At 51.2% G+C, this 25716-nt stretch overlaps 1 protein-coding gene across 2 annotated transcripts in view; it reads left to right on the top strand.

Annotated features, from left to right (window-relative positions):
• The first annotated feature begins 1081 nt into the window (after nucleotides 1-1081).
• Nucleotides 1082-25716, top strand: part of LOC147913870 (uncharacterized) — a 28447-nt gene continuing 3812 nt past the window's right edge. The window contains exons 1-4 of one of the 2 annotated variants that reach the window (XM_087447933.1): nucleotides 1082-4946; nucleotides 5040-5207; nucleotides 13922-13997; nucleotides 14334-16113. In XM_087447933.1, coding sequence (XP_087304059.1) covers nucleotides 4763-4946; nucleotides 5040-5207; nucleotides 13922-13997; nucleotides 14334-14343 — 438 coding nt within the window. In that variant the 5' untranslated portion in view covers nucleotides 1082-4762 and the 3' untranslated portion in view covers nucleotides 14344-16113. Of the gene's footprint in view, nucleotides 4947-5039; nucleotides 5208-13921; nucleotides 13998-14333; nucleotides 16114-25716 lie in introns of those variants that run through there. The other variant, XM_087447932.1, reaches the window with a different exon arrangement.

Here is a 25716-nt window from a genome sequence, read left to right as displayed (position 1 = left end):
TATGGTCAGTGAAAATCCAGGCCCCAGTGAGATTGGAGTGGGCTGTAAAATTGCGCGTCCCGCGACCAGTGAGTAATTACAGTGAACGTTTCTGTCTCCTTTTGCAGTTTGCAAAGGCCTTTTTGCGACCATCAATTCATTTGAAACTCACAACTCCCTGTCTCGACCCGGGGCTGGCCTGCGCCTTCTAGGGGAACAGAGGCCATCAAGTGGCCTTTCAGATTGGGGTCCCGCTGCACATTTGCACCCCCATTGCCTCTCGCCTTGTAAAGGAAGGGGTGTCCTCTGTGCTGGTCCCTCCTGTGCCAGCCCTGGACTTCCCACCGTCAGTGATTCTCTGAATTCCTAACTTGGCTCTCTCCACAGCCGTGAGCCTCCCAGGTCCCTCCTGTCCTGCTTTCTAGACACTACAGTCTCTCTCTTTCCTTTCGCAGCCAAGCTTCTCGAAAGGCCTGTCTCCACTTGCTGTCTTCCTTCCTCACCTCCAATTTCCTCTTCAACCCACTGCTACCTGACTTGCTCTACTCCGTCGAACGGCTCTCACTAAGGTAATGACTTTTCTGTAGCTTAACCCTGGACGCGTTTCTGGCTCCTGGACACATGGAGACATTTCCATTCTTTCTCTCACGTGGGTTTTCGGCTCCGGTTCACTTCTGTTGACATACACACCTCGTAGACTTCACAAGGACACCTGCTCCTGGCTTCCCTTATTCTTAGCTTCCTCCTAGGAACTCGCATATCCAGATCTCCCAACTTCTGGAACCTGCCTCTTGCCATCTTGCCCTGGGTTTGAGCCTTGCCTAACCCACCTAGTGCTGAGGCCTTGGGGTAGGTCAGTTTTTTCCAAGCCACCTTTTTCTCAGTTGTAAAATAGGGTTAATCATCTTTCCCTGGCAGGTCAGGTGGGCTATCTTGCAGGTAAGAACCAGACACTATTTAAAAGACTTGAAATAAGGTCAATAAAGTACTCATGAGAAAATACAATTGGAGTCACCATTAGATTTTCTTACAGGTTAAGTTCCCACCGGGAGGACCAGAGAGAGAAGAAAGACGGGGCGGGGGGGGGGGGCGGGGAGTGGGAGAGAAAGAAGAAAAGAATTTAAAGAAAAGCACTGAAGACAAAAAAGTAGGGTAGAGAGACTTAGAAAATATTAAAAGACACCAAAAATACATCCGGAGAAAGGTTTCCTCATGTGTCAGGTTCGGCTGAAAGAAAGTAAACAGGAAAAAGGTTTTAAATTGATGATCCCAGTGACAAATCCCAGGAAGCTTTCAAATCAAATTGCCCCATTTTGGGTTTTTAACTCCTCCTATCAAGTTTAACCTTTTTACCTCCTGCATCCTGGTTAAACCCACCCCCCAGCCCTTTGCTGGTGATTAAATCTCGAAGGTACACGGAGTCTTTCAATGAATGAATGGCCAACAGAAAGAGCCCTCCCCCTCTCCCCAGCTGTGTTTTTCAGTTTTATTCCACTTTCCGCCCTTTTCCCTTAATGAACACAGGGCTAATCTCAGGCCTTGTCGAGGAAGAGGCTGCGGACGTTAATGAGGTAGCTCCTGGATTCCAATCTTCGTCTCATAAGGAGCCTTCTTTGTCTGCAAAGGAAAAATACACTGATTATCATAATGAGGTGAACTGCGTCTGCAGGGCAAGGGCGACTTGGTTCTTAGGGCACGCTTCTAGTTTTGGTGCCGGAGCCGAGGTTTCATTTGCTACTCATTTAAGTCTTTGCCTCCGTCCCAGCGCGCAGTCCATTGAGCGGGGTTGAAAGTTGAAGGATTCATTCTCCAAGGGCCGAGGATCGACAGCACACGTTTCCCAGTCCCGCACGCCACCTGGCTTGTTTCAGGACCACTGAACGTGGAAAACTTAACTCAAGGTTGCCAGATGGTAGAAAAGTGCCAAGTCTTGGGTGTAGAAGTCGTGGAATTAGCACAAAGTTGACACCCACAGGATGCTCCATCTAGGTTAAGAAATGGATGGATGTTGGTGCCCCAGAGGGCCACCCCTGGGAAGGGCATGTTTTGGGGTTCACATTTGGCTCCCACATACTGATGAGAGAGAGGTTCAGAGTCCAGCGATCACTGTTGGTTAGGATCACTCAGTGAGCCAAGTGCAGAGGGAACATTACAGCTCAGATCTGGCATCAGAACCTGTAGTCACTCCTTTTACCCTGTAAAGTCCTCCCTCCCATATGTCCTGCGTCCCGCCTGAATCCCCTCTTCTGTCCTGGTCCTTGAACTCTCCAGAGCCCATTAATGTCTCTAGTGCAGGTATGCCCCGAGTCTGAAGCTTGTCCTTATGTGTCCCAAGTTCTGGACATTTCTCACCCCAAGGCAGATCAATCAAGATCAGATCACTCCAATTAAACTTCGAGCTCTAGCCAGACCTTCAGCCAAGTGGAAAAACACTAAGGGAGAAGCGAGGTGGTTGGAGCCAGAAAATTGTATTAGAAAACTTCCTCCTTAACTTATCTGTTGGCTGAAGGTTCCTGGCATCATGGATCAGAATTAGACGCATTTTCCAGGTTACCAAAACCAACTCTCGTCCAGCATCACAATAAAAACGTCAGAGGATGTCCAGGTGGCCCATTTGGGCGACTCTACCCCTTTTGGTGGAGGTCACCCAGATGTTGCCCAGCCTGGGGGCCTGGATGGGGGTGAGTACCTCTGAAAATGGGGATCCCACAAAAACCTACCCCTCTCCTCCATGCAGTTATTGGAGAGTGAAAGAATAGAGCAGTTCCTGGTGTTTCTAAATGAGAGGACTTCTTTTAAATAGTAAAAAAATGGGCAGGACCCTTCCCACCCTCAAACAAATACATACCAATAATTAAAGACGAGCCCAAAAGCCATTAATATTCCAGCATTGGAGAACCTGGGAAGAGGGTGGAAGGTGTTAGTCAGCTAGGATCTTGAGGGTTTTGTGCTCATTCCTGGGACCCTAAGAGTGCCTGGCACATGGTGAAGCTCTCCACCAACCCCGCTCCTGCTTGGGTTTCTGGAAACCAGGCAGTTGTCTTAAACTTTCCTGAGGCTGCCAGCAGAGGGGTCCGAGCGAATTGCCCCCTTGAGTGGAGGGGTTGCCCCTTTCAACTTGTTTCTTGTTTCTGTGGCACCCCTTTCCCGCCTGGGATGGACGCAGCTCTCAGCTGCTTGTGGACCCCTGCACCCCATCTTCCAGCCCAGGGTTGGCTTACCGTGTTGGTCTCCTGACCCCCAGAGCCCGCTGGTCTCAAGATCCATCATTAAGTCAATCCTGGAGGCTCCGGAGATGTGGGAGGAGGCAGCTTAAGCAGATGGGAAACCAGAGAACAAGTGAGGCCAGGAGATGCCCCCCCACTTCTTACGAGTTTCTGTTTTTCTGCTTTTACTGCCCCCACTTCTGTTCTCCATCTCCCCTTTGTCTCCTCCCCTACTCCTCCCTGATGTCCTAACCCGGTCCACTGGGGGTGCCCTAGGCCGGCCCACACTTCCTTGGGGCGTCCCATCACCAGCCTGGCACAAAGTGGGGTTCAGTCAGAGTATGTGGGATGTCTGTTTGGACAGATGAGTCAATGAAGGAACTCGACCGCCGTCCCTGAGCATCTAGATGGGAGGCATTGGGGGCGCGAGGAGTTTTAGGTCAAAAGGTGGGGGGTGAGTTTCCTTTGACTGAGATGAGTGGGAGCCGCCCCCCCAGCCCCGTTTGAGTGGGGGTCTTGCTGGTCTCGCCCCTTCATTCACTCATGCGTCCATCCCGTCAGCCAACAGTTGATCCTTACTGAACAAGCCCACAGCCCGGTCTGGGCTGGGCGCCCGCCACACTAGTGTGTCCCTTGATGGCCTCTGCCACCCCAGGAGGGGAGGCCGGGGGGTTGCTTCTGCTGAGGGCCGCCTCGCAGCCGTCCCAAGCGCTGGAACAGTGGACCCCGGCTCCGCAGAGAAGGCAGGCAGGAGGGTGCGAGCGGTGGGCTTGGTTTGCCTTCCTTTGGCCAGTTGGCCCCCGTGGCCTTTAATTCAAACCTGCCTGTCCCTGCCGCCTGTCCCTGCTGCCTGCCACTGGTCCAAGCCAGCCCTCCTGCCCTCTCTGCCTCCCACACTCCATCCTGTGGCTGAATGCTGATGGCTGTCCTGGATCCCTGGCCCTGAAGCTTGGGACCGAGGTGGGAGCACAGGAACGCTGTGGTGTGTGTCCCCTCGGCTCTGGCCACACAGGTCTCCCTCTTGAGCTGGGGTCTGTGAGCTGGACCCCGCCCTCCATGATGCCTTCCTCCCCCGGGGCTAAAACCAGCTCCTTTGCCCCCCAGTCATTGGCTGGGGCCTGTCCTATGCAGAGGACAGGTAGCTAGGAACCTCCAGGGAGCTCTGCAGGCTCTGCCTCTGTCGGCTGCCCCCCTGCTCTGCTCTGCCTTGCCTGGGGCCCCTCCCCTGCCCTCCATGGCCGGGTTGACTGCCCACTTGGAGCTCTGCTTGCCATAGTCTGTGCCCGGCCTGGCCCGCTTCTCCCTTCTCTGTGCCTGAGTCACCTGGCTCATGCCCTGGGCTCACGTGGATTTTCCTTGCTGAGCCTACGCCTATGGTTACCTGGTCTGCCTGCTGCCTCACCACCTCCTGCCTGCTTGCCCTTTGCCCTGCTACCAGTCCAAATGCCCCTCCCCCTCAGCGATGCCCAGGTTTCCAGCGGCCAGCGGGTCCCCAGTGCCCATGGGACAAGCCCCTGCTGGCAAGCATCTGCCCCCGCCGTTCTCAGATGCCTCCAGCGTGGGTCTAAGTGACTGGGATGCAGGCAGACCTGTCCCCCCCCCCCCCCCCCGTCCAGACCCCTTGTCGTGTCCTAGCAGGAGTCCCCCCTGGCCTGCGCCAGGTCTCCTGGTGGGTTCAGGGGCTGCCACCTGGGCCTGTTGCATTTCTTGCCCGTTGCTCATCCCATGAGCCACCTCCCTCCACCAAAAACCCGGCCACAGGTGAGACTGGGCTCCACGCCTTTTCTTGGTGTGTTTGTGGCTTTTCTGGGGTACTTGTCTTTCGATATTTCTAACTTTCTGTCCATCCCCAAGGTTGGCCCCGCCCTTGGCACACTGGCTGCAACCTGGCTGGGTCGGCTGAAGAACCAGATAGAAGAGGCAGAAGAGCCCCCGGAGGACCACTGCCCCGGACTACCTCCTCGACGGCTGCCTGGCGTCTCATGCCCAGCCCTGCGCCTCTCGCCTCCTCCCTGGTTTGGGGTGAGTTTCCCATGGTCTTGGGATACCATGATTTCATTAGGTTCAGCTTGTATCTCTGCTCGAGAATGTGCACATTTAACCTGGGGAGGGGCCACTACCAAGGGTAAACCCTCTTCTACACCGTCCGGGGCCTGGGGGCCTGGAGGCTGCCTGGAGCTGAGACCCTTGCCTCATGGAGCCAGCATGCACGCGGGCCACCCTGGGCGATGGCCTACTGTGGCCTGGTACGGTAAGTGAGGAGCATCCCACTCTGCTCTGGGCCCCTGAGAACTGGCTAGGCGCATAGTAGGTTGTCAGCAAAGCTTTGCTGAGCGTGTTGATGAAATGAATGATGGTGCATTCATCCATTTGGAGATGTGGAAGCAAGAGTCCCGGTGTACTCTGCAGCTAGAAAAACCTTTCTCCCCGCAAGCCGCGATAATGCCAGTCCCGGAGAGAGTGCGTGCTTCTCACGCCTGAGCCTTTGATAATATCCTGTAATCAAATAGTGGTTTTTGAGTGAGTTCTTCTCTTGGCCTCTTTCCCTCACCCCTGAAATTGCAATGAGATGGGAACGTTTTTATAAAATCGGTAATGGTAGAGAAGAAGAAAGCCGAGGATTACAGCCACATGCTTCACCCCAGGACTCGTCCTGTTTCTCTGTGGCTCACTTACTGAAGACGCGTTAATGGAGCCAGGGGGGCTCGGGGCACCTAAGACCAGCTTTGCCTTAAGGACCAGAGAGTCTAGCTGGGTGCCTTGGGAGGTCCCACATGGTGATGTGGCACATGTGGCAGCTTTGCAAGGTGACAGGGAGAGAGGAGGCTCAGCTGAGGGCACCTTCCTTTCTGGGGTCCCAGTGGCCAAGCCTGTGGCAGGGCCCAGCCCTAGTTTCACGGAGGGACAGTAGGGTATCCACAACCCAGTGAGGCTGTGCTGGTGTGTGGCTGGCTCTGTGCCTGGCATGCCTCAACTGATGCTCGGGAGCAGCTACTGGGGTGAATGGATGAGTGCAGGTCGACTCCCAGGATGGTCCGAGGGGAGATGAGACAGGCCTGGAGGCCGGGGTCAAAGCTGATTCAATTCCCCAGGCGTGTAAGGAACCCCTAGTGGGCCCCAGCACTGTCCTCTCAGTTCAATGCCAACATCACCCCTTGACACTCACACACGGGTCTCTGTGAGAGGGAAGGTGATGCATGAGCTGCCTGCTGGAGCTGGGGCCCCGCCTCTGGGTGCATCAGCCTCGTGCAGCCCGCCGCCCAGTGGGCAGAGCGGCCGGACCCCTGCACTCCCCGCGGGGTCTCGGGTTTCCAGCGCCGCTTCCGTAATGCTCTTTCATCAAACGGAGGTTTCAGAGACGGCTCTTCCGCAGCCCTGCCCTTCTCCCCTGAAATGGAAATGGGGTGGGGATCTGATTTTTAAACAAAACCCATGAGTGTAGGCAGAGAGGGGCTGCCGTACCCAAACCCAGGGCTGCGCCTCCATCCGCTGGTTTCGCTCTCTGGAGAGCCCATCGGGCCGCAGAGAAGTGGGCAGTGTGTGCCCAGGGCTCCATCCAGGGACCCCTGGGGAGGCTCTGCGCTGTGATATTTGCTCCACAGCTGGCATTTGCTGAGCCTTCTGCAAACACAGTGACGTGAAAGAAGGCCTGGGAGGGGATCTTTACACAAGGCAGGATGCGGGACTCCTGGGGGGGGTGTCATATCCGGAGCTCACCAGACAGATCCGTGCAGTGAGTCTGCACAGCTTCTAGACTGTTCCTCAGGGACATCTCAGGGCTCTATCAAGGTGGGCTGAGCCAAGGGGCAGAGTCAAGGTGAAGGTGAGTCTCCAGCCAGATCAAGACCGCGCCGGCCCCCCGCTCCTCACCCTCCTCAGCAGATGGGACGGGCCGAGTGATAGTCCAGGGACCCTTGTGAATGTTCAGTCTCAGGCAAACGCGTATTTTGGGTTTTGTATATCCTTAAGCAGAAAATAGATAAAAATAGATCAAGTTCTCAATCAAAGAAGTTGAAACATAACATCATAAATCAGCCTTGCAGCCAATCATCCCAGGAATTACAGAAAGGCCATTATTAAGTGATGAATGAAATTATCGTTTTTGGGAAAATTCTTTTTTGATGGATTGGCCCATCCCTGAGCAGTAAGTGGTGGAAATGAGACGCTGACCAGCCAGACAGGCAGAGGACCCAGTCACCGTGGCAGGAGGGGTTCTCTGGCTGTTTGTCATGGTGCTAAGCTGTCCCCTGGGGTCTGCCTCTAGCTGGACGCTTCTGGGTGGGCACCGACATCAGGGAAGAGATGGTGGTCTGGTCTGAAGGCTGGCCCACCTGTCCAGCCTGCCTCCACCTGAGTGGATGGGACAGGGAGCCGAGAGCATAGCTCAGCCTCTGTGCTCGTGGAAAGGAGAAAACTGCCCCCTCTGTCTCCTGCACTTCCCACCTGCAGGTTGCTTATGGGGCTGATTGCGGCTTTCAGGGCCCCTGACCTTGTGCCTCCTGACTTGTGATTCAACCCCCAAATGTATTTCTAAGCACATTTCTCCAAATAATGTCAAAACCTGGCGAGACTTAAGGGCAACAGGATGCATGTGTTTCTTATTCGTTCATTTACATGAAGTAATATAAATGTGTTTTTATGAGCAGTCTGACTTCCAGAAAGAAAAAAAACTGCCCATCTTTAATGAGCTTGCTAATGAACTTTTCCTTGAAAAGAGAAAGGTGGCTTTACATAGAAGGGGATGTGGAGGGAGATGCATGAAGGTCCCGGATGGTTATAGGACAGTGGACAGTGTAGAAACCGGCGTTGTCAGCTGAATTGGGAAAGGTCTGGGGCCCTGGGAGCGTCTTCTTTTTAGAAGACTAGAATTTAACAAGTTGTGAATAAGTCCCAAGAATGAGGTCCCCCTTCCCTCTGCTGCTTGAGCCCTGTCCCCTCTCCTAAAGGAGGAATAAGGAAGTACAGCCTAGTCTCCCATCCCCAGTTTGAACCGATGGAAAATTCTGCAAAAGAGTTGCATCTTTCCTAACGACGCCATCTCAAGTGTGGGGTTCCCATCCTGAAAGAGAGAGACAAGACTAGGTAGGGAGGGAGGGAAGGCTCTCACGAAGGTACCTGGTTCCAACAGGCAATTTCCAGTCCTGGCTGCCCTTGTGGGGCTTCAAGAAGCCAGGCCCTTTGGGAAGCCTGAGGGAAGGGATGTCACAGAGGCAGGCTCGCCTCCTTGGTGTGGAATGAGTCAGTTTCAGAGCCAGGAAAGGTGCGAATGGAGGGAGCCCTTGGGACTTTGTTGGGAGGAGGCCTGCCCCCAATGGTGTCCCCTCCTAGCCACCCTGCAGGCCCGGCAGTGGGACAGAACAGTGCCGGGGAGAGGGGTCCCAAGTTCAGTTGGATCCAGCAGAGGTGGAGGGACCCCTTATCTGTGCCAAGGCAAGCTGCCCGGCACCCAAGAGCCCCAACTTTGAGGTGCCCACACATCCTGGAATTTCTAGTTCCTTCTGGATTTTAGACACTTGGTCCCATATCCTAATCTTCACTGTAGAAAGCTGATCCCTCTTGCCACGCCTTTGGGAACTAACTGATGAGAGAGTCTCCAGACATATCTATATTTGTCGTCTCAGCTCCCTTCACCCCCAAGTCCTTGGCGATCGTGGAGATCAGTGGGCAGAGCCGGTGCTGGGGAGCTGAGGCCCGGGTAGGCCCCAACTTGGGGGTTGTGTGTGAGAGAGGAATTCATTAGGGGAGAGGAGGATGGTGGAGGGTGTAGTCATGACTGTCCTAATTGCTCTCCAATTTCTTTGGGCTTGAAAAAAGATCCAGATGGAGAGTTCTTAAGTCCCCCACCCTGGGAGTCGGGGAGAGGAAGGCTGCCCACCACCTTTTGCCTGGCTTCTCTGCGCAGTGAATAGGGTCTTTGGCAGGGGCTTAAGGAGGAGACTCTTAGCCTGGGAGCTCCCAGGGCCGTTTCAGATGGAAACAAAGACGCAGGCAGAAAGGAATGTGGGGAGCCCCCATGGAGTACAGCCACCTGGGGATAATTGGGAGGGCTGAGCACAGACGAGTTTTCCCAGGTTCTGTGAATACATTCTTTCAATAGAAGGTGCCTTTTCTTCAGATGAAAAGAAGAAAACCTCAATTACCTTCCCCTGAAGCGGAGTGTGTGTGTGTGTTCCCTCTGGGACTGACGTGGGGCCCCTTGCCGTTGTGTGCGTGTCGGGAGCTCCGAGGCGCAGACAAGAGGCTGCACAATGGCGCTTAACCAGCCACCCCGTCAGCGTGACCCTGGACCTGCTCATGTCCTCTGTTCTAGGGCTTTCTTTTTTGCAAGTTTCTCAGGAGGCAGAATCAGAGTGGCTGTGCCTGTAAACAAGGATTGGATCAAACTGGGCCTGATGCCCGAGGGACAGCCAAAGAGACAGAATGGGGCCAGGGAGACAGAACTCCAGAACGGAAAGCCAGGGAAGGAGGACAGTCGGAGGGGCCAAAGACTGACCGCACGCCTGTGCTGGCCATCTGGGGCTGCAGCTGTGCTCCTTCTCTGGGCCATCCTGTGGGTGGAGATAGTCATTCCTCCCAGGTTAAGAAATGCGGGCTGGGGGCTCGGAGATCTCTGGGCCGGCGTTTTTGGTTAGAGAGGATGAGTGGGGCGGTCAGCATGGCCCGCAGGGTCAGGGGCAGCCCTGAGCAAGGGGTCCTTGAGTTAGAGGGGAAACAGTTTGCAACAACACTGCCCCAAACTGCCCAGAGGGCTCCAGCCCCTCTGGAGGAACCAGAGCCAAAGTCCCGGCCCCGAGAGGAAGGAGTCCTGGCTCTCAGTCTTGGCCAAGTGTCTTTGTTACTGCTGGCTTCTGGGCCTCAGTTTCCCCATCTGTAAAATGGGACAGTAGCCTGTCAGGTCTGCATATTCTGTGAGGCAGAAGCAGCACAGGATGCCGGGAAGGCAAGGACCCTGTTTCACCAGAGGAGGGGTCGGAGGTCCCCAGATGTCCAGATTGGGCCCCTGTTAGCCTCCTGGCTGGGAGCAGGGCACACTCCCTGCTCTTCAGGACTTGTCAGTTGGAGGAGAGAGTTCTAAACGGGTGCTCTGGGCACAGGGTTAGGCAGCAGCCCTGGAGCAGTCTTCTGGAGACCTGGCTCCAGCCCATGTTCAGCCCCAACTATGGGTGTGACCTTGGCCCCTGTCTCCAGCCCTCTGGCCTCAGTTTTCCCATCTATGAAATGGGGCAGTGCAGGATCACGGTCATCTGAGGGCCCTTGGAGCTCTGGGTTCCTTCTGGCTGCCTCAGTGGTCATCTGTGGTTGGTTTGTTTGCTGGGTCTTTAGAGTCAGGGGGCTGGAGATCCCCCTGGTCCACTGCCTTCCAATGCCCTCTACTTTAGAGACGAGGAAACCAGAGACCCAAGAGGGCTGGCGCCTTGCCCGAGGTGGCAGCCCCTGGACGTGAAACCCAGTGCACGGGTACTGGGGTTGAAGTCATTAGCTGGTCCCCCTGGTCAGCTTTTTGTGAACAGATCCTAATAGTGCCCACGCCCCGAGCCAGCTCCCAGGGGCTGCCGCATGCGGTGGGTCAGGGATCGCATTTTATGGGGTATCCTTTTAACAAGGCGGGCCACCGGCCAGGCCTGGAAAACCTTTCTGGGCTGTGGAGCAATTGCCGTGTAATGAGCCTGCCAGTGGCCGCAGTCCCAGGAGGGTGCGGCCGCTGTGCCGTCCCCTGTGGCTCACCCCGTGCCTTTTGGTCACGAGACCCTGGGCAACACCTCCGCTGGCGCCATGGCCCGCTCAGCTGAGAACTTTCTGAAAAAGCCGTCAGGGTGGCAACTTCTGGAAAAGCGATCAGTAACCAGGCCTGTGCTGGCGGCCCGGCTCAGCCCCAGCTTTGAAAACATCTCGAGCTCTCTCTCTGTGCTTCAGTGTGCGGGAATAAATAGCTCACAGAACCCTCGGTCAGGCCTGCACCGGGTTATTACCATGGGGGGGGCTGCAGCCTTTGTTTCCTGACCTTGGTCGCGACAATACCTGCGAGCTGAAATGAGGAATCCAAAAATTGCCAGCTTCAATTAGACCAGCAGACTGCCTTTCCCGAGGCTGCCTCCGCCACTCGAGCCATTAACGGTAAACATACGCCAAATAGGCCCTAATTCTCTCTAATTGCCCACTCCTGAAGCAAAGAGTGAAATTCCAGGAAGAGGCATATGTAAACATCCTCCATAGCCCGGCCAACTGAAATTAGAGGGCTGATGGGGCCGGCAAGAGAGAGGGGACATGATTTCAAAAGATGTCCCAATTACCTCTCCCATTTTCATAAATGGGCCCATAATGTCCAGGGCCCAGGCCTTCACAAAGGTACAGGAAATAAGCTCTGCAAAGAGCCTGCATTTGTAGGGGGAATTTGTAAGAGAGTGGTCTTGACTCAACAGGTAGGAAGCGTAAGATCTGAGGCTCATTATTTGTATAAAGTACAGGCTCTATTTCTGAAAATCACCATTTTATTAAAAATAATCCTTTTACATCTTTCCCTGCTCTCAACACCCGTAAGTTATTTGTACCGAAGACACGACAGATCAATTAGGTCCTGTTTACCTCCAGAAAAGAGTGACTTTTAAAATCTTGAGATGCAGAGCTAGACTTTTCTAATCCTATTAAGCTGTGGAGAATGTTTCTGGGGTGTTCACCGGGGCTTCCTACGTGGATCATCGCTCAGTGCACGAGTTTGTGAGGTCTTCAATCAGATGCTCATGGCAGTTGTTCCTCTGGACCCCGTAAGGAGGTCTTGTGCTTTCCTTGGGTTCCAGACAGGGACTCACGTCTGCAGCTTCGCTGACGTGTGGTACAATTCCAGCCCGGCGCTGCGTTGTTAATCCATCACGGCAAACCCAGAGCTGGGACACGCAGCTTTGAAACCTAGGCATGACTTTGCCCGGGCTGCGTCTTCACAGAGCAGCCTGGGGTCTGCACAAAAGTTAATCCGGGACAATCAGGAACTCCAAGGGTTCATGGGGCTCCCAGGGCAGAAGGAGGAAAAACCCTGAGCTGCTTTGGATTTCCCCGGTGCCATTAAAACACCAAAGAGAACCAAACCAGAACGACAGCCCGAAGTAGTTTCCTGGCCCTTATTCCCTTGGGAAGTGGCGGGAAGTGGCGGTGCCTGTGGTCTTGCTGTGTGTTCAGGGTCTGGAGTCCTGTTGTCACCGTAGGACCGTGGCAATGATGAGAGGGCCACCCCAGGTGCTCCCGGGCTCCCGGGGCAGGCTAGAAAGTATCTCGGGTGGTATCCAGCACTAAACGGGGATCTCAGAGCTTTTCGATAACCAGAGTCTGCCCTTAGTCCCCCATGAACTGATAACTGCTTAATAACACTTACTTTTTAAAGACTTGTTTCTTGGTTATAAAATCAACCAATTAGGGGAAAACTGTGTTTGGGAAGCTCGAGGCCAGGGAAGGAATTTTTAGGAGGATTTGGAAGTAAGAGGAGTGCCCTGGCCAGGTCTTGGGTCCCCAGTAAGTGACTCGACTGGGGATGGAGGGGCAGAGGCAGCTGTGGGTGTCCCAGGTGGCTTAGGTCAGGGCAGGGGACTTGGAGAGGGCCTCTTCCTTCCTTGGTGTTCCCTGGAGGGCCAGGGGCAGCCTGCGCCCTTTCATTCTTGCCCGGGTCTCTGGCTCTGCCCTGGCCCACCTTACAGTGCAGTTCACACATCAGCCTCTGCAGACTGCCTCTTACCTTCGCTAGACTCAACTGAACATATGTTCAAAATCAACTCATTTTTTAAAAGTATTTTTTCAGTGAATAGACTTTTTTTTTTCCTGAGTAGTTTTAGGTTTACAGAAAAAGTGAGTGGCAAGTACAGAGAATTCCCATGTCCCCCTGCCCTGTTTCCCTTGTCATTCACATCTTGCATTAGTGTCCACATTTATACAATTGATGAACCAATCTTGATTCATTATTATGAACTAATGAACCCATCATTTGCATCGTTAGGGTTCACTCTTTGTGTTGTACAGCCTGTGGGTTTTGACGGATATATAGTGACATGTGTCTACCGTTAGTCAACTCACTTTTTCTAAACTTTAAGGCAGATGCTTGAAGTCAAAAGCTTGATGTGCCTGGTCATGGCTTTTCATGGTGCTGATTAAAATTTGTACATAATTATGAAAGGGAAGATGTCTGTCCAGGTGCCATTCTCTTCCATCTAGTGACGTATGTGCCATGGCTTCAGGACACACTGCCCATCAAAGACCCCGTAAGCCTTAGCGTGGCCCACAGCCCTCTTCTCTAGTCTCACCTGGGGCCAGCTGCCCAACAGACACATACTCGCACCACGTCGCACTGCTAGCTTCTCCCTGAGCACGTGTGAATGCTGGCATGGCTGTGCCTCTACAGTGCCCTTCTTTCATGGTGGAATGCCCTTCCAGGGAGCCATTTCCCTACCCTTTTAGTGTCCAGCTCAGCTCTCATTTGTGCTGTGGCCCTAAACCTGTGGGTTCCGTAAAGCAGCACTTAGCCTCATGGGTAGCACCCACCCAGAGCTCTTGGGTGGGAGCCATGTTCCATGCCCTGCGCCTGCCCCCATCCACTCCATACGGAGCTGGAGCTGGGGTGGGAGTGAAAGCATCAGCCAGTGTCCTGAAAAGAGAAATCCTTGGTTTCACCAATTCCGCACTTGCCAAAAGTTGGGGAGTCTCTGCGTCAGTTGGATGAGGTTCTATTTCAGTGACCCAGTGCTTTCTCATTCTAGCTGAAGCCATCATCCGGAATCTTCCGTGGGAAGGGACCTCGGACATGGGATCCCAGCACCCTCCAGCTTTAAAATCGTAAGTTCCTGGGGTGTGGGGAGCACATCTGTGGTCTCATCACTGAGGGTGGGGGGCTGCACCTGGAGCACGTGGTGAGCCTCGTGGGAGGGACTGGTGAACACTGGTCGGTGGTCTGCTCACGGGGAGGTGGGTGCCCAGCGAGCCAAGCTTGCTGCGTTCTAAGTGGGGCTTGTGTTCTAAGGCAGGACCCCCAGCCTCCTTGTGTTGTCTCTGTGGCAAAAGAATTCTATAGGCGGCTTCGAGGGCCAGACCCCCAAAGACTTTCTTCTCTTTCACTCCTCTAAATGAATGGCCCTTTCATTACTGAGTCTCCCTTTGGCTCTTGTGCCGCAGGGCAGACTAGGATGGAAGTGCCCTTGTGAGCTCGGGGGCCCTTCAAAGGGCCAAGGAAAAGCGCGGGCCAAGGGACCAGCCTCTCAAATGGGCTTCGAGCTCCAATGACCTTCGCTCACCCCCTTGAAATGTCTGGAAAACAGAATGGGCAGATTTTCTGTCTTCAAAGTTTCCGGCTAAACCTCTTCAAGTTCTTTATTGTTTGGGACTGAGACACTCAGCAATGGTAATGGGTCGTTTCTTTTGTATTGGCCTTGAAAGGCCAAAATATTTTTATATTGCTACAGACAAAGCCGTCTATTTAAAAATGAACTCCGTGTCCGTCGTTTCCCACCGGGGGACCGTGTACAACGTGTGTGTCTCTATGTACTCGAGGGTCTTGAAACAGGTTTCTCATGGGGATGGCCATTCACAGGGGTCCATGGGTGTCTGCCTTGCCCAGGGGGCTAGGGGATCTGGCCCTAATGGCAGGTCTGCCCCCCATTTGTCTGGGATGTGAGCCCCACAGGGTCTAGCTGCACTGACATTAACTCTGCCCGTGCCTGCATCCATCACGCATATGTGTGTAAGGACTGTGGGTGTGCACACCTTGGTGAGAGGAAGCAGGAAGGTCTAAGATATTGTGAATGTTCTCTGTTTCTTGTTGGGAGGTCATTTCACTGATATCTGTTGCGTGATCCACCTAGTGAATGGATGAATGAATGAATGAATGAAAGCACAGGGGAATGAATAAACAAATAAATAGGTAAATAGGTAAAATAAATACGCAAGCCAGGATGAGAGTGTACACTGAACAAGATCCAATTTGCTGTATAGATCAACATGTAAATCAATAAAATATGAAATCGATATGTAAATAGGGCCACACAGGAACCAATGTCAGATCATCATGGATGAAGGAATATGTGTAATTCAAATATATAGCACTTAAAGTTTGTCAATAAAAGAATAAAACCTAAGTAAAAGAAAGAATGAATAAAAAGTGGAAATACATAAACTCACGGTGACAATACTGTATTGTATACTTAAAAATCTGCTAAGAGGGCAGTTCTTACGTTAAATGATCTTATCATAAATGGTAGTAATAATAATAAGAAATAAGAGTGGGAGGAAACTTCTGGAAGCTATGGACAGGTGTATGACATGGATTGTGGTGATGGTTTCACGGTATAAACTTATCCCCAAACTCATCGAGTTGTGTGCATTAATTATGTACAGGTTTTTGTATGTCAAAAAAAATTAAAAAAATAAAGAGAAAGTAACTGTGGAAAAACCCCACAAACCAATGGTGAGGATGAGATTATGAGGCACGTTGAAATGAACAGACGCAGGAGAGAGGGGTCAAGTGATTGAAAGGGGGAGGCAAGAAACAAAGTCATAAATAAAAGGGAGAAAGATGATTTTTTTTAAATTAGGGGATGAGTAAATATATAAGGAAGGCCACACTGGGTTATCACAGGCTCACCATTAGGATTGATCCAAATACATGCTCCTGGCATAGAAAAATAGACGACAGAGAAACAGTTCAGAGTCAAAAATGAAAGAAGACCTAGGGGACCAAAGATGAGAGTTAACTTTAACCAAAAGCTTTCTAACTCTGGGCATGCATTAATAAATAAATACTGACATGAAAGAAAGCCAAAAGAAAAAAAAAAAAGAATGGTAAGTGAGCAGTGGAAATACCTGGACCCAGGTAGGAGCATGGCAGGAGCTGAGGTCTGTTATATGAAAGGATAAAAGGAAGAGAATAAAATAAAATATCTAAATAAAAATCAAGAAATATGGAAGGAAAAGTAACAAATGTTAAGTCTAGAAATACACTCCTGGGTGAATAAATAAATATGTAAAAGAAGGCAATGGTAGGCGTGGTGGTAAAAGACCGTCAGGAGTCAAGGATATGGTCAGTCCAATTCTAAAACCCACAGATCAATAAATAATAAGTATCTAAATAAACAAGTAATGAGAATCTAAAGAAACAAAGACAAGACCCGTGACGGGGGGAGGAGCCTGGCCCTCAGGCGCTCCTGATGAGTGGGCTGGGAGGGTTGTAATTAATCCCATCTGGGCACTGAAGCTCCAAGAGAATGAAAGAAGACAATAAGAAAGAGGGAGAAAGGCGGAGATGTGGAGAGCTAACAAAAGAGAGAAAGGAAGGGTAAAAAGGTGGTGATGACTACATGGGTAAATGGGTAGGTCCACCGGGAGGGTTAGGCTAGACTGATCATAAGGGACCCTCACAACTGTGGGTTGTAACTGGTCAAAATCTGAGCCCTCAGTTCCATTAATAGAGAGTAAACACACAATACGAAGACAGAAAACAGGAAGGAAGAATGGTGTGAAGGAAGGAAGGAGGGAATGAATGAATGAATGAATGAATGAGAAGTGGAGCGGCAGGAGCCAGGGATGGGTGTTTATAGGTGGCATTAGGATTCATCACTGCATGGCCACTGAGCTCCAAAGAGGGAAAGGATGCAAGAAAGAAAGAGTGAGAGAGTGGAAGAGAGAAACAATGAAAATTAGAAAGACATTAAAAATTACCTAAAAAAAGAAGAAAGGTAATATATTAACAAACAAATAGATAAATACATGTATAAGAGAGCTGTTCTCAGAATGAGAAGGGGAGGGAGTATGCACCAAGTATGCTGATTAATTCACATCCATGCCTCTGAGATGGGCAACCACCCACCCAACCAGGACGCAGTTCAGAGCTGAACTATTGGATGGAGGACCTCAGAGGGGCCAGGGAGGGGAGGACCCATTGACTATAGATTATCATGTATCCAATTAGGTGCACCTGCCATCTAGAAGTGTAAAAATAATTATTCAAATAGAAAGAAAGACTGAATGGATGCATGAATGCCTGAATGAAGGAATGAATGAGTAAAAAGAGTTGCATTGACCGATGAGGAGGGTGTTGCAGAAGGGGTCAGGGTTCATCCGATCCCTGGCGCCTGATCTCCAAAAGAATGAAAGGCAGAAAGAAAGAAAGCAAGGTTGAAAGACTGGTAGAAAAAAACAATTAAGATGGAGAATATAATCAAAATAAAAAAAGAGGAGTAAAAAAGACAATAAATAGTAGGTCAAACAATGAAGTCTATGAGAGGGGACTGGTTTGGCACAGACCATCCACATGAATTTAAATCTGTGGCCCCGAAGTTTATAAATAATAGAAACAATACCATCAATAAAAGGCTGAAAGAATAAATGTGTGTGTTCCATGAGAACGCAAGAAAAGGAGTTTGAAACATTGAAGGAAAGACCTGGAGAAAGATCTAGGAAAAGAAATTAAAATAGACGTGGAAGAAAAGGCCCTTACTGGATAAGTACTTAAATATAACGAACAGTAGTGTTCATTAAATATAATAAATAGTAAGGGCTGAGGTTCATCAGTAAAAAACCACATACCTAAAAGAAAGAAAGAATAAATAGAAGAATGGCTGTGTGAATGAATGAATGAGAAATAGTGATTTTAATTAATTCACTTCTGCACCTGAGGCTCATAAGAATAAAAGAATGCAAAAAAGAGAAAGCAAGAAAGGAGGGGACACAGAAAATGATGACAAGATGGATATAAGCAATAAAAACATATTGAATGAATAAATAAATACGTAAATATATGAGAGAGAGGGTCATGACCTTCAATACCTTCATGCCTTCCTATCATTCTTCCTACCAAAAATGAGAAGGCATCATGAACCAAGAATTATGATGAGTTCAAAACTGGGCTCTTGAGATAGTTAAATAAATCCTAAATCAATCACCAGTACACGGAATTAGCGAACAAAAGGGGGCCCCACGTGGACTGGTGTTGAGAAGGCTCCGGGAACCACAGATTAGGGTTAATCCAATTCTGTGCACCTGAGGTCCATAAATAAAAGAATAAATGTTGAAATAAAAGGGTAACAGAAAGAGTGAATGGACACATGAACGACTGAATTAGAAATGGAAATGCCTGGAACAGCCAGGAAGGGTGACCCGTGGGATTGTCACTCATCTCCCTCCAGGCACCTGAGGTCCGTGCACGGGAAGAGATGCAAGAAAAAATGCATTACGGAGTCAGAGAAAGATGAAGAAAGGCAGAATGAAGCTAAGTGAAAGAGAAAGGGAAAAAAAACCCATCCAATAAAGAGAGGACCAACCCTAGGTGTGTCTGAGACAGGGGTATCTGTTAGGATTGGGAATGAGGTCGTCATTAATCCTAAAGGTGGATGAGGTCGTCCAGCCCCTGTTTCTAGGGCCAGGGCAAATGGAGAGAATAAAAAAAGAAGCAAAAAAGGAAAAAGGAAAGATACTAAACAAACAGCTGAAGTGATGAATGGGTAGTTAAGAGAGGTTGTCTGAACGGAGATTGTCATCAGTTTACCTCCGCACTCCTTAAATAGATGAATACGTCATGCCTTTCAAAGGATAAATGAAAAATAGAAGAAATACCCGGCCCAAAGAAAAGGTTGCATCTTCCAACACTGCAATAAAGTATATGCAATCAAAGTCCATAAATAAAAGAATAAATACCTACACGTAAAAGGTGACTAAATGCAGGGAAGAAGGATTGTACATGCAAATAAATAATGGGGCAATGATGTTTATTTTGCACATGGGGTTTTGGCTAATATGATTATTTCACAGGAGACTAATAAGTAAAAGAATACCCAAAATAAGAAAGAAAGGAAGGACAAATGAATGAGTGAATGAATGAATGAATGAGAAATGGAGCTCACCGACCAGGGTTGAGGATGTTGGATGTGAGATCCCAATTCATCCTTCTGTGCGCCTGAGTTTGTAAGAATTAGAAAATGTAAGGAAGAGTGAGAGAAAGGGAGAAAGATGGAATCTGGGAAGAAATAAAAAAGAAAGGAATAAAAATAACAAATGAATGAATAAATAGGACTTGCGAAGGGAGGTCTTCATGAACTAAGGGCTGTGGTTGATTTAAAGCTGTGCTGCCACAAAGTGCATCAATAAAGGAATCAAATCTAAATGAATGAATGGATGAGCGACTGACTGGAAGGAAGAGAGGAAAGACGGAAGGAGGAAGATAAGAAGGAAGGAGGAAGGAAGGGAGGGAGGAAGGAAGGAAGAAGGAAGGAAGGAAGGGAGGAGGGAAGGAAGAATCATCCTCCCAGTTTTGTGGCCCTTGTGTTTTAGCCAGCTGAATGAAGTGGGTACCAGGAGAGATGGCTCTTGGCATGCTGTGTGCTTGTTACATGCACTTTACCTGGCAGGGAGGAGCTGGGTCAGGAAGAGCCTGGCCTTGTAGTGCCATTGTCACATCCTGGCTGTGTGGGCCACATCATTTCCTCTCTCTCATGCTCAGTCTCCCCATCCGTAAAGTTGGAATGGCATCAGCTCCCCACTTGGACTGATCATGGGGAAAAGGCTCTCCTGCCCCTTGGCGGTGCCCTACCTATAGCCCTGAAAGGAGGAAGAGCTTAGGTCCTGGGCCCTGTAGAAGGTTGCGTGGACAAGGAGTGTTGGGCCCGGTGGGCGTCTTGGCCTCTCCCTGGGCGTGGGTCACCTGCAAGGGAGGCTTTTCCCACCAGGGGGCAGCAGAGGGTAAGGGAGCAGGAGGCCCTGAGTGGCGGGTGGGCCCCGCCCGCTGCGCTGTCCTAGGTGTGGCGCCACTCACATCCAGGGGCCGTGCAGGAAAAAGGCAGGCTGGCCAGAAAGTGGCCAGGAGCGCTTGAGAAAGGTGACCTAGGAGCCCAGTGACCCAGGCACCCAGAGGCAAATCACCAGAAACCTTGTTCTTGCAACTTTCTGAAATGTGCCCGGGAGTCCTCCAGCCAGGTGTTCTATGGGGCGGGCGGTCCGCCCTTCACAGCTCAGGGGGTGCTGGGGCAGGTGCACCTCAGCCTGGGTTTGCAGACGTGGTCTCAGGATCCCGGCCCCCTTGACGTGGCATCCCCAGAGCCCGTTTCAAGACCTTCCTGTCTCCTCGACTGTTTTCCAATGTACTGTGTATTTCTGCGGAAGGCGCGTTTGCACGGTGTGTGGAATTGTCCTCTCTCTTGACCTGCCCTCCTGGGGCCGCGGGCAGGTCTGGGGGCAGTTTGTACTCATGTTTCCAACCCCAGGATCTCCCTGGTTCTGTCCAGTCTCTCTTCTCTGTAGAGGACAGGATTTGTGCAGTTGTGTGTGGTGTGCCTGTGTTTGTCTGTAAAAACAAGGATCAAAGTCCCTCTCAACTTCTCAATTCCTATTTGGGACGTTAAGAAAAAAAAAACCTGGATTCTTAACAAGTGCCCTGAGCAGGAGGAGCGAGTTTGGCTGGACCCAGGAGACGTGGCTGGGAGCACGCAGAGCCCAGGGAAGATGGGTTGGGGTGGGGCTCACGTTCTCTCTGGTGGGCAAGGGGGAACATGGGGACAGTATGTGGCCCGGGGGGGTTACACTTTGGGGGTTACACTTGGAGTGACTTTGGACCCTGGGTGGGAACAGGGACTGTCGGGTGGAGAGGGGGCACAGGCACGAGGTGGGGCTGTTCTGCCTGGTGTGCGCTGAGGACATGAAGTGGGGGCTGCAGGAATCAAAGCTGTAGGTTTGCAGACAGGATGCAAGGAGGGAGTAGGGGGATCAGGAGTGACTCCCGTGCTTCTAGTATGGGCCCCGAGCTAGAAAACGGCATTTAGAAGATGGAGGACACGGCATTCACGTGTCGGGAGCCACCCTTCCGTGCCTCCAGCACCACATGTCTGGGCCATGTGAGCAGGGTCACATGGGCCCGATGTGGTGCTGGGGGCGACAGGGCTCTGCTCTTCTCTTCTTTTGGAATCTGGGGGCGTCGCACTCTGCCTTGGCCAGCCTGAAGCCTGGGAGTGTTCTTATTACCCCTGGAGACACCTGCTAACATGGGGTCCCTGAAGAGCCTCCTCAACCAGCCAAGTGTCACTGGGTGGACGAGGGTGGGGGCAGGGGGGGCCCAAGGCAGGTAGAGACTGCGAGGATTGTTTAAAAAGTCCACTGAGGCTTAGGAAGACTTCAAGTGTTGGGTGTAGAATGGAGGGAGGCACAGCCATGCGCCCCCAGAGGAAATGTCGAGGAACGGGAGCAAACCTCGGGCAGCCTTCTCCCACCTGAGGGGCTGCCGAGGGCCCACGGTGGGTGGAAATGGGCCAATGGGAGAAGCTGCAGGGAGACCCACTGGTGCCCTGATGGATGGGCGAGTTGGGATGGGGCGAACTCTGTCTTCTTGGAATGCAGAGGGCGTGAGGGTTGTCAGGTCAGGGCTCTTAGAGTTTGGGATCTGACGTTCTAAAGGTCTCCATTTCTGGGATGCTGAGATTCAGGACAGGGTTCCTGACGGCTACAGAAGCCAGGGGTGGAATTCCCCCGTGGGGCCCCGTCGGGTTCCTTCCGTGCCCCACCCACGAGGCCCGAGTGGGGATCTCAGTGCTCCTCTCTGATCAGGGCCTATCTTAAGTGTGTGTTTCTTTCTTTTAATTTTTCAAAACAAAGACAAATTTTGTGTCTTGACTGTGACCTTTGCATGCCCCCCAAGCACAAATCCTTCTCCTGGTGCCACCAGGAGCTTCAAAGCTCCTTGGATTCCCCTCGACTCCAGACTCCACATTCCCTCCTTGGGACGCTTGGCCTCAGGGCTGGCCTTCCAGAGGGCGGAGGATGGAGGCTGGGCCTCTGGGGCAGACGGCCCAAGGGGCCCTTTGTATTCTTAATGTAAACTGTGTGGATGGCGCATGACCTGGAGCAGGAGGTCACCCATCACTCTGACACGTCACCCATCTTTCACCCCTTCAGATTCTTGTCTATGGGCACACTTATTTTTAATGGACATCAATTTTTTTTTAATGAGCATCCATTTCTTAAACCTAATTGCCATTCTTCACCACGTACACTTTTTTTTACATCTTGCCTTTTCCATTTAATATTCTGTTGTCAACGTTTTTCTTTTTTCCATGGTCTTCATTACCTCACTGGCTGAGTCGTGTCCCATTGAGCGGCTATGCCATCATTTGCATCACCGACCTGCTAATGTTATGCATAACTCATTTTTTTTTTTAATGTTATAAATTATGCCACAGCTAGTGGCTTAGCACACCCACTTTTTTTCATTCTTACAAATTACTTTCTTACACCCACAGTGGTCATTGCTTCATGGCATGTCAGTTTCTCCTGCTAGACTGTGAGCCCCTTGAGGGCAAGGAGCTTGTTGATGTGACCTTTGTGTCTTCGATGCCCAACACGTTGTAATGTTCATGGATGCTTGCTGGATGAGTGGATGGAAGGATGGATGAAGATGTGAGTGAGTGGGTCAGTGGTTGGCTGATGGATGAGCCAATGGAAGGATGGAAGGATGGATGAATAAATGGATTGGTGAATGAATGAATGCATTAGGGTTGAGCTTCTTGAGTGAAAGGCCAGGGATTCTTGTATGAATATTGACTAATTTCAGAAAGCTCTCAGCATTTTACAATGTCCAGCAATGTATTAGCATTTTGTTAAGATATTGCTAGTTTATCTCTGTTAAAAAGTGTTTTTCTGTCATTTTAACTTGCATTGCTTTGATTACTAATGAAGGTTGAAGATTTTCACATATGTTTGTTAACAGATTGTATTTTATCTTCTGTGAACTGTTTGTCCAAGTCCACTGGGTCATGGCTTTCTGATGAGACTGGTCAAGGCTGGAATGGACATCCTTGGGATGTAGCGAGCCATCCGTCATTGGAGGCATTTAAGGGGCAGGCCAGGCAGACACTCAATGACGGTAGCTGTAAGGAGATTCAAATAGTGGGTGTGGAGTAGGCTTAGATGGCCTTGCTTCTCCCTGGGAAATGGGTTGGTGGGGATGACATCTTCCATTTGGCATCCCAGCGACTTTTAAGGTCACATCCCTTGGGTGGGCTCGTGCATTTATGATTTATAAACTCTAACTCACCCTCTGTAACTCTTGTGGGGCAGGAATATCTCTTTGACCCTCCAAGGCCCAGACAGCCTTGCCCAGCATCTTGTATAGTTAGCTGGCGGACTTCCCACCAGCCCTGTCCCCGCGCCCCCCCGCCGCCCCTGCATTTCACCTTGAGGAAGCCAGACCCCTGCACCACCACTTACCACCTCTTAGGGCAATCAGGTGAGGCGATCTGCTCCCCTTTGCGCTCCCAGTGTCCTGTGATGTGTGAGCCAATGTCCCCTAGGCCTCCATGGTGGCCTTTAGGGTATCATTGGTTAATGGGACATGTTGGATCGGGACTGATGGAGAATCCTTTGGTTTTTCTTCAATCGGGGCAATTAAATTCTGCGATCCAGGGAGCAGAATGGACCCCATGCTCTTCTCAGACTTTCCCTCATGCCCCATTCCAAAGCTAGCAGGGTTCAAAGGTCATCATGGCCATTTGGGGAGGGCGTATTACCCATGGAGGGCTCGCCCCTGCTTCTTCCCACCGACCCCTCTACTATAGCACTGAGTGCTGTTTGCCTGCATCAGAGTTACTCACCCACATGTCGATCCCAGCATCAAAGCCTGGGAGGCCAGCAGTGGTGTCCCACAGTAATTTAATCCATCCGTCCATCCATGCATTCGGCCTCCATTTCTTGACCTGGTGCTTTTGGCCTCTCCCTCCCCCGAAAGCAAACCTTTCCCTTTTGGGCGGGCTGTGTAGCGCCATGGGCTGTGGTGATGAGGTGAACGCCCTTATTTGTAGCTTTCTCCTCCGGGGTCACTGCTCTGAGCACGTCCCAGCTGGATCTCATTTGCCACCGTCACCCACACGGCTTCCTCCCCATGGCGCTTTCCCATGCATCACGCACCGCGGCAGATCCAGGCCAGGGTCCGAGAGCGACTCCCCCCCCAGTGAGCGGAGATGTCCCCCCCAGGCCACCCTGCCTGGTGCATGGTCCCTGCCATGAGCTTTGCCTTCGGCCTGTCAGCTTCCTCCACCAGACGGCAGTGGTTGCAACTCATCTCTTCATTCCTTCATCCCTCCATTCCTTCACTCAGTCAACAAACATTTTTCAAAATCAGCTAGTGCTATACTAGAGCTGGCTCACAAGGACTTATTGAAAGAGAAGATGAGCATGTTTGCAAGGGGCCATGTTTGTGTGTCAGTGACAAGGCGAGACCCTTGATTCAACTCCAGCTTCTAGATCTGAATTCTGTTGAAAGTTTGATTGCCCTTTCCAACTTTGTTCCTTACAAAACTAGGTTGATTAGTAATCAGCAGACTGTGTTCTCTGGGTGCTCAGAAATCATTGCCCATATTCTCAAGAGGCCAGAATGAGAGCTGGGAGGTCTGAGATGATGGCAGATTCTGGCCGCGAGCAGGCTTTCAAGTCGTTAAAACACCCTGATCTGCCCGGAGGCGGTCTTAGAGCCATTCCTGTCCCTTACGAGATTAGTTAATGCCAGGCTCTATTTAGAGAAAATTGGGGGAGATGATTGCTCGTGTGGATGAGAAGGATCACGCCCGGTGTGGGGGTCTGTGCAGAATGATCCACTGACAGAGCTGGATGTCCGAGGCACGTGGCACTTTGCAAATCCTGGATGCAGCCCTGAGCATCAGTGTGGGTCCCAGGCCAGGTGAGGCCCCCCTTTAGCTCACTGCTGCCTGCGTGGGGCAAGGCATAGGTCTTAGGGGCTCTGCTTAGAATTCTGCATTTTATTTGTTGCACTGGAGAGTGAGTGTCGTGGGTAAAGCCAGGACCCTGGAGCTGGACAAACGTGTATAGTTTAAATTTACGGCGACATCTTGAGTCTGTCTTCTGGGGAGACCATAGTACCCACCTCGCAGGGCTGTTGTGAGGATCTATGTAACCAGGATTTTGAACTGTGATTCTGAAAGGCTGGGCGTGTGCCCCTGGGGGAGTGCTGGAGGCGAGATGAGAGGCCAGGAGGGGCAGCCTCATTTGGGCAGGTTAGTGGGAAACTGTTTTGCCAAACTTGCAGGGGGATGTTGTGGGATAGAATGCTAAATTTGTATGACAGTGTTAGATTAGAGAGGAGTAATTTTGGCAGGAACCTTCATGCTGGGGAATGGGCCTTTTTGGGCAACGCCCCTGGACTCCCCTGGGGTATGCGTTCACCATCGCCTCTGTAAAAGGTTGGAGGTGCCTGGCTGTCTTGCCTACCGCTGGGTCTGGCCTGTGGGCAGCGCTTAACACACGTCCCTCCACAAGAGGTCCCCCCCAGCAGTGTCCTCCCCCCAAAATATTAGGCACCAGCCATCAAAGACACTGCACGACCCCTCCCCAGTTAACGACATTTGGGCTCTGACGCCCACAGCCTGGGTGCCTAACACAGGCCCAGGCCAGTGGTAGGGGTTGCCTCCCATTTTTGTTGAATGGATGGATGGGTAGATGGTCAAATAACGAAATTGTAACCAAATGCACGTGGTGGATGTTTCTAACCTTTACTAAGAGATTGTGTTTTGCT

The sequence above is a fragment of the Ceratotherium simum genome, chromosome 24, assembly GCF_057802395.1.
Source record: "Ceratotherium simum simum isolate JZ-2026a chromosome 24, ASM5780239v1, whole genome shotgun sequence".
Classification (NCBI taxonomy): domain Eukaryota; kingdom Metazoa; phylum Chordata; class Mammalia; order Perissodactyla; family Rhinocerotidae; genus Ceratotherium; species Ceratotherium simum.
The sequence above is the reverse complement of the archived record's forward strand: the minus strand, read 5'-3'. Positions and strand labels throughout refer to the sequence as shown.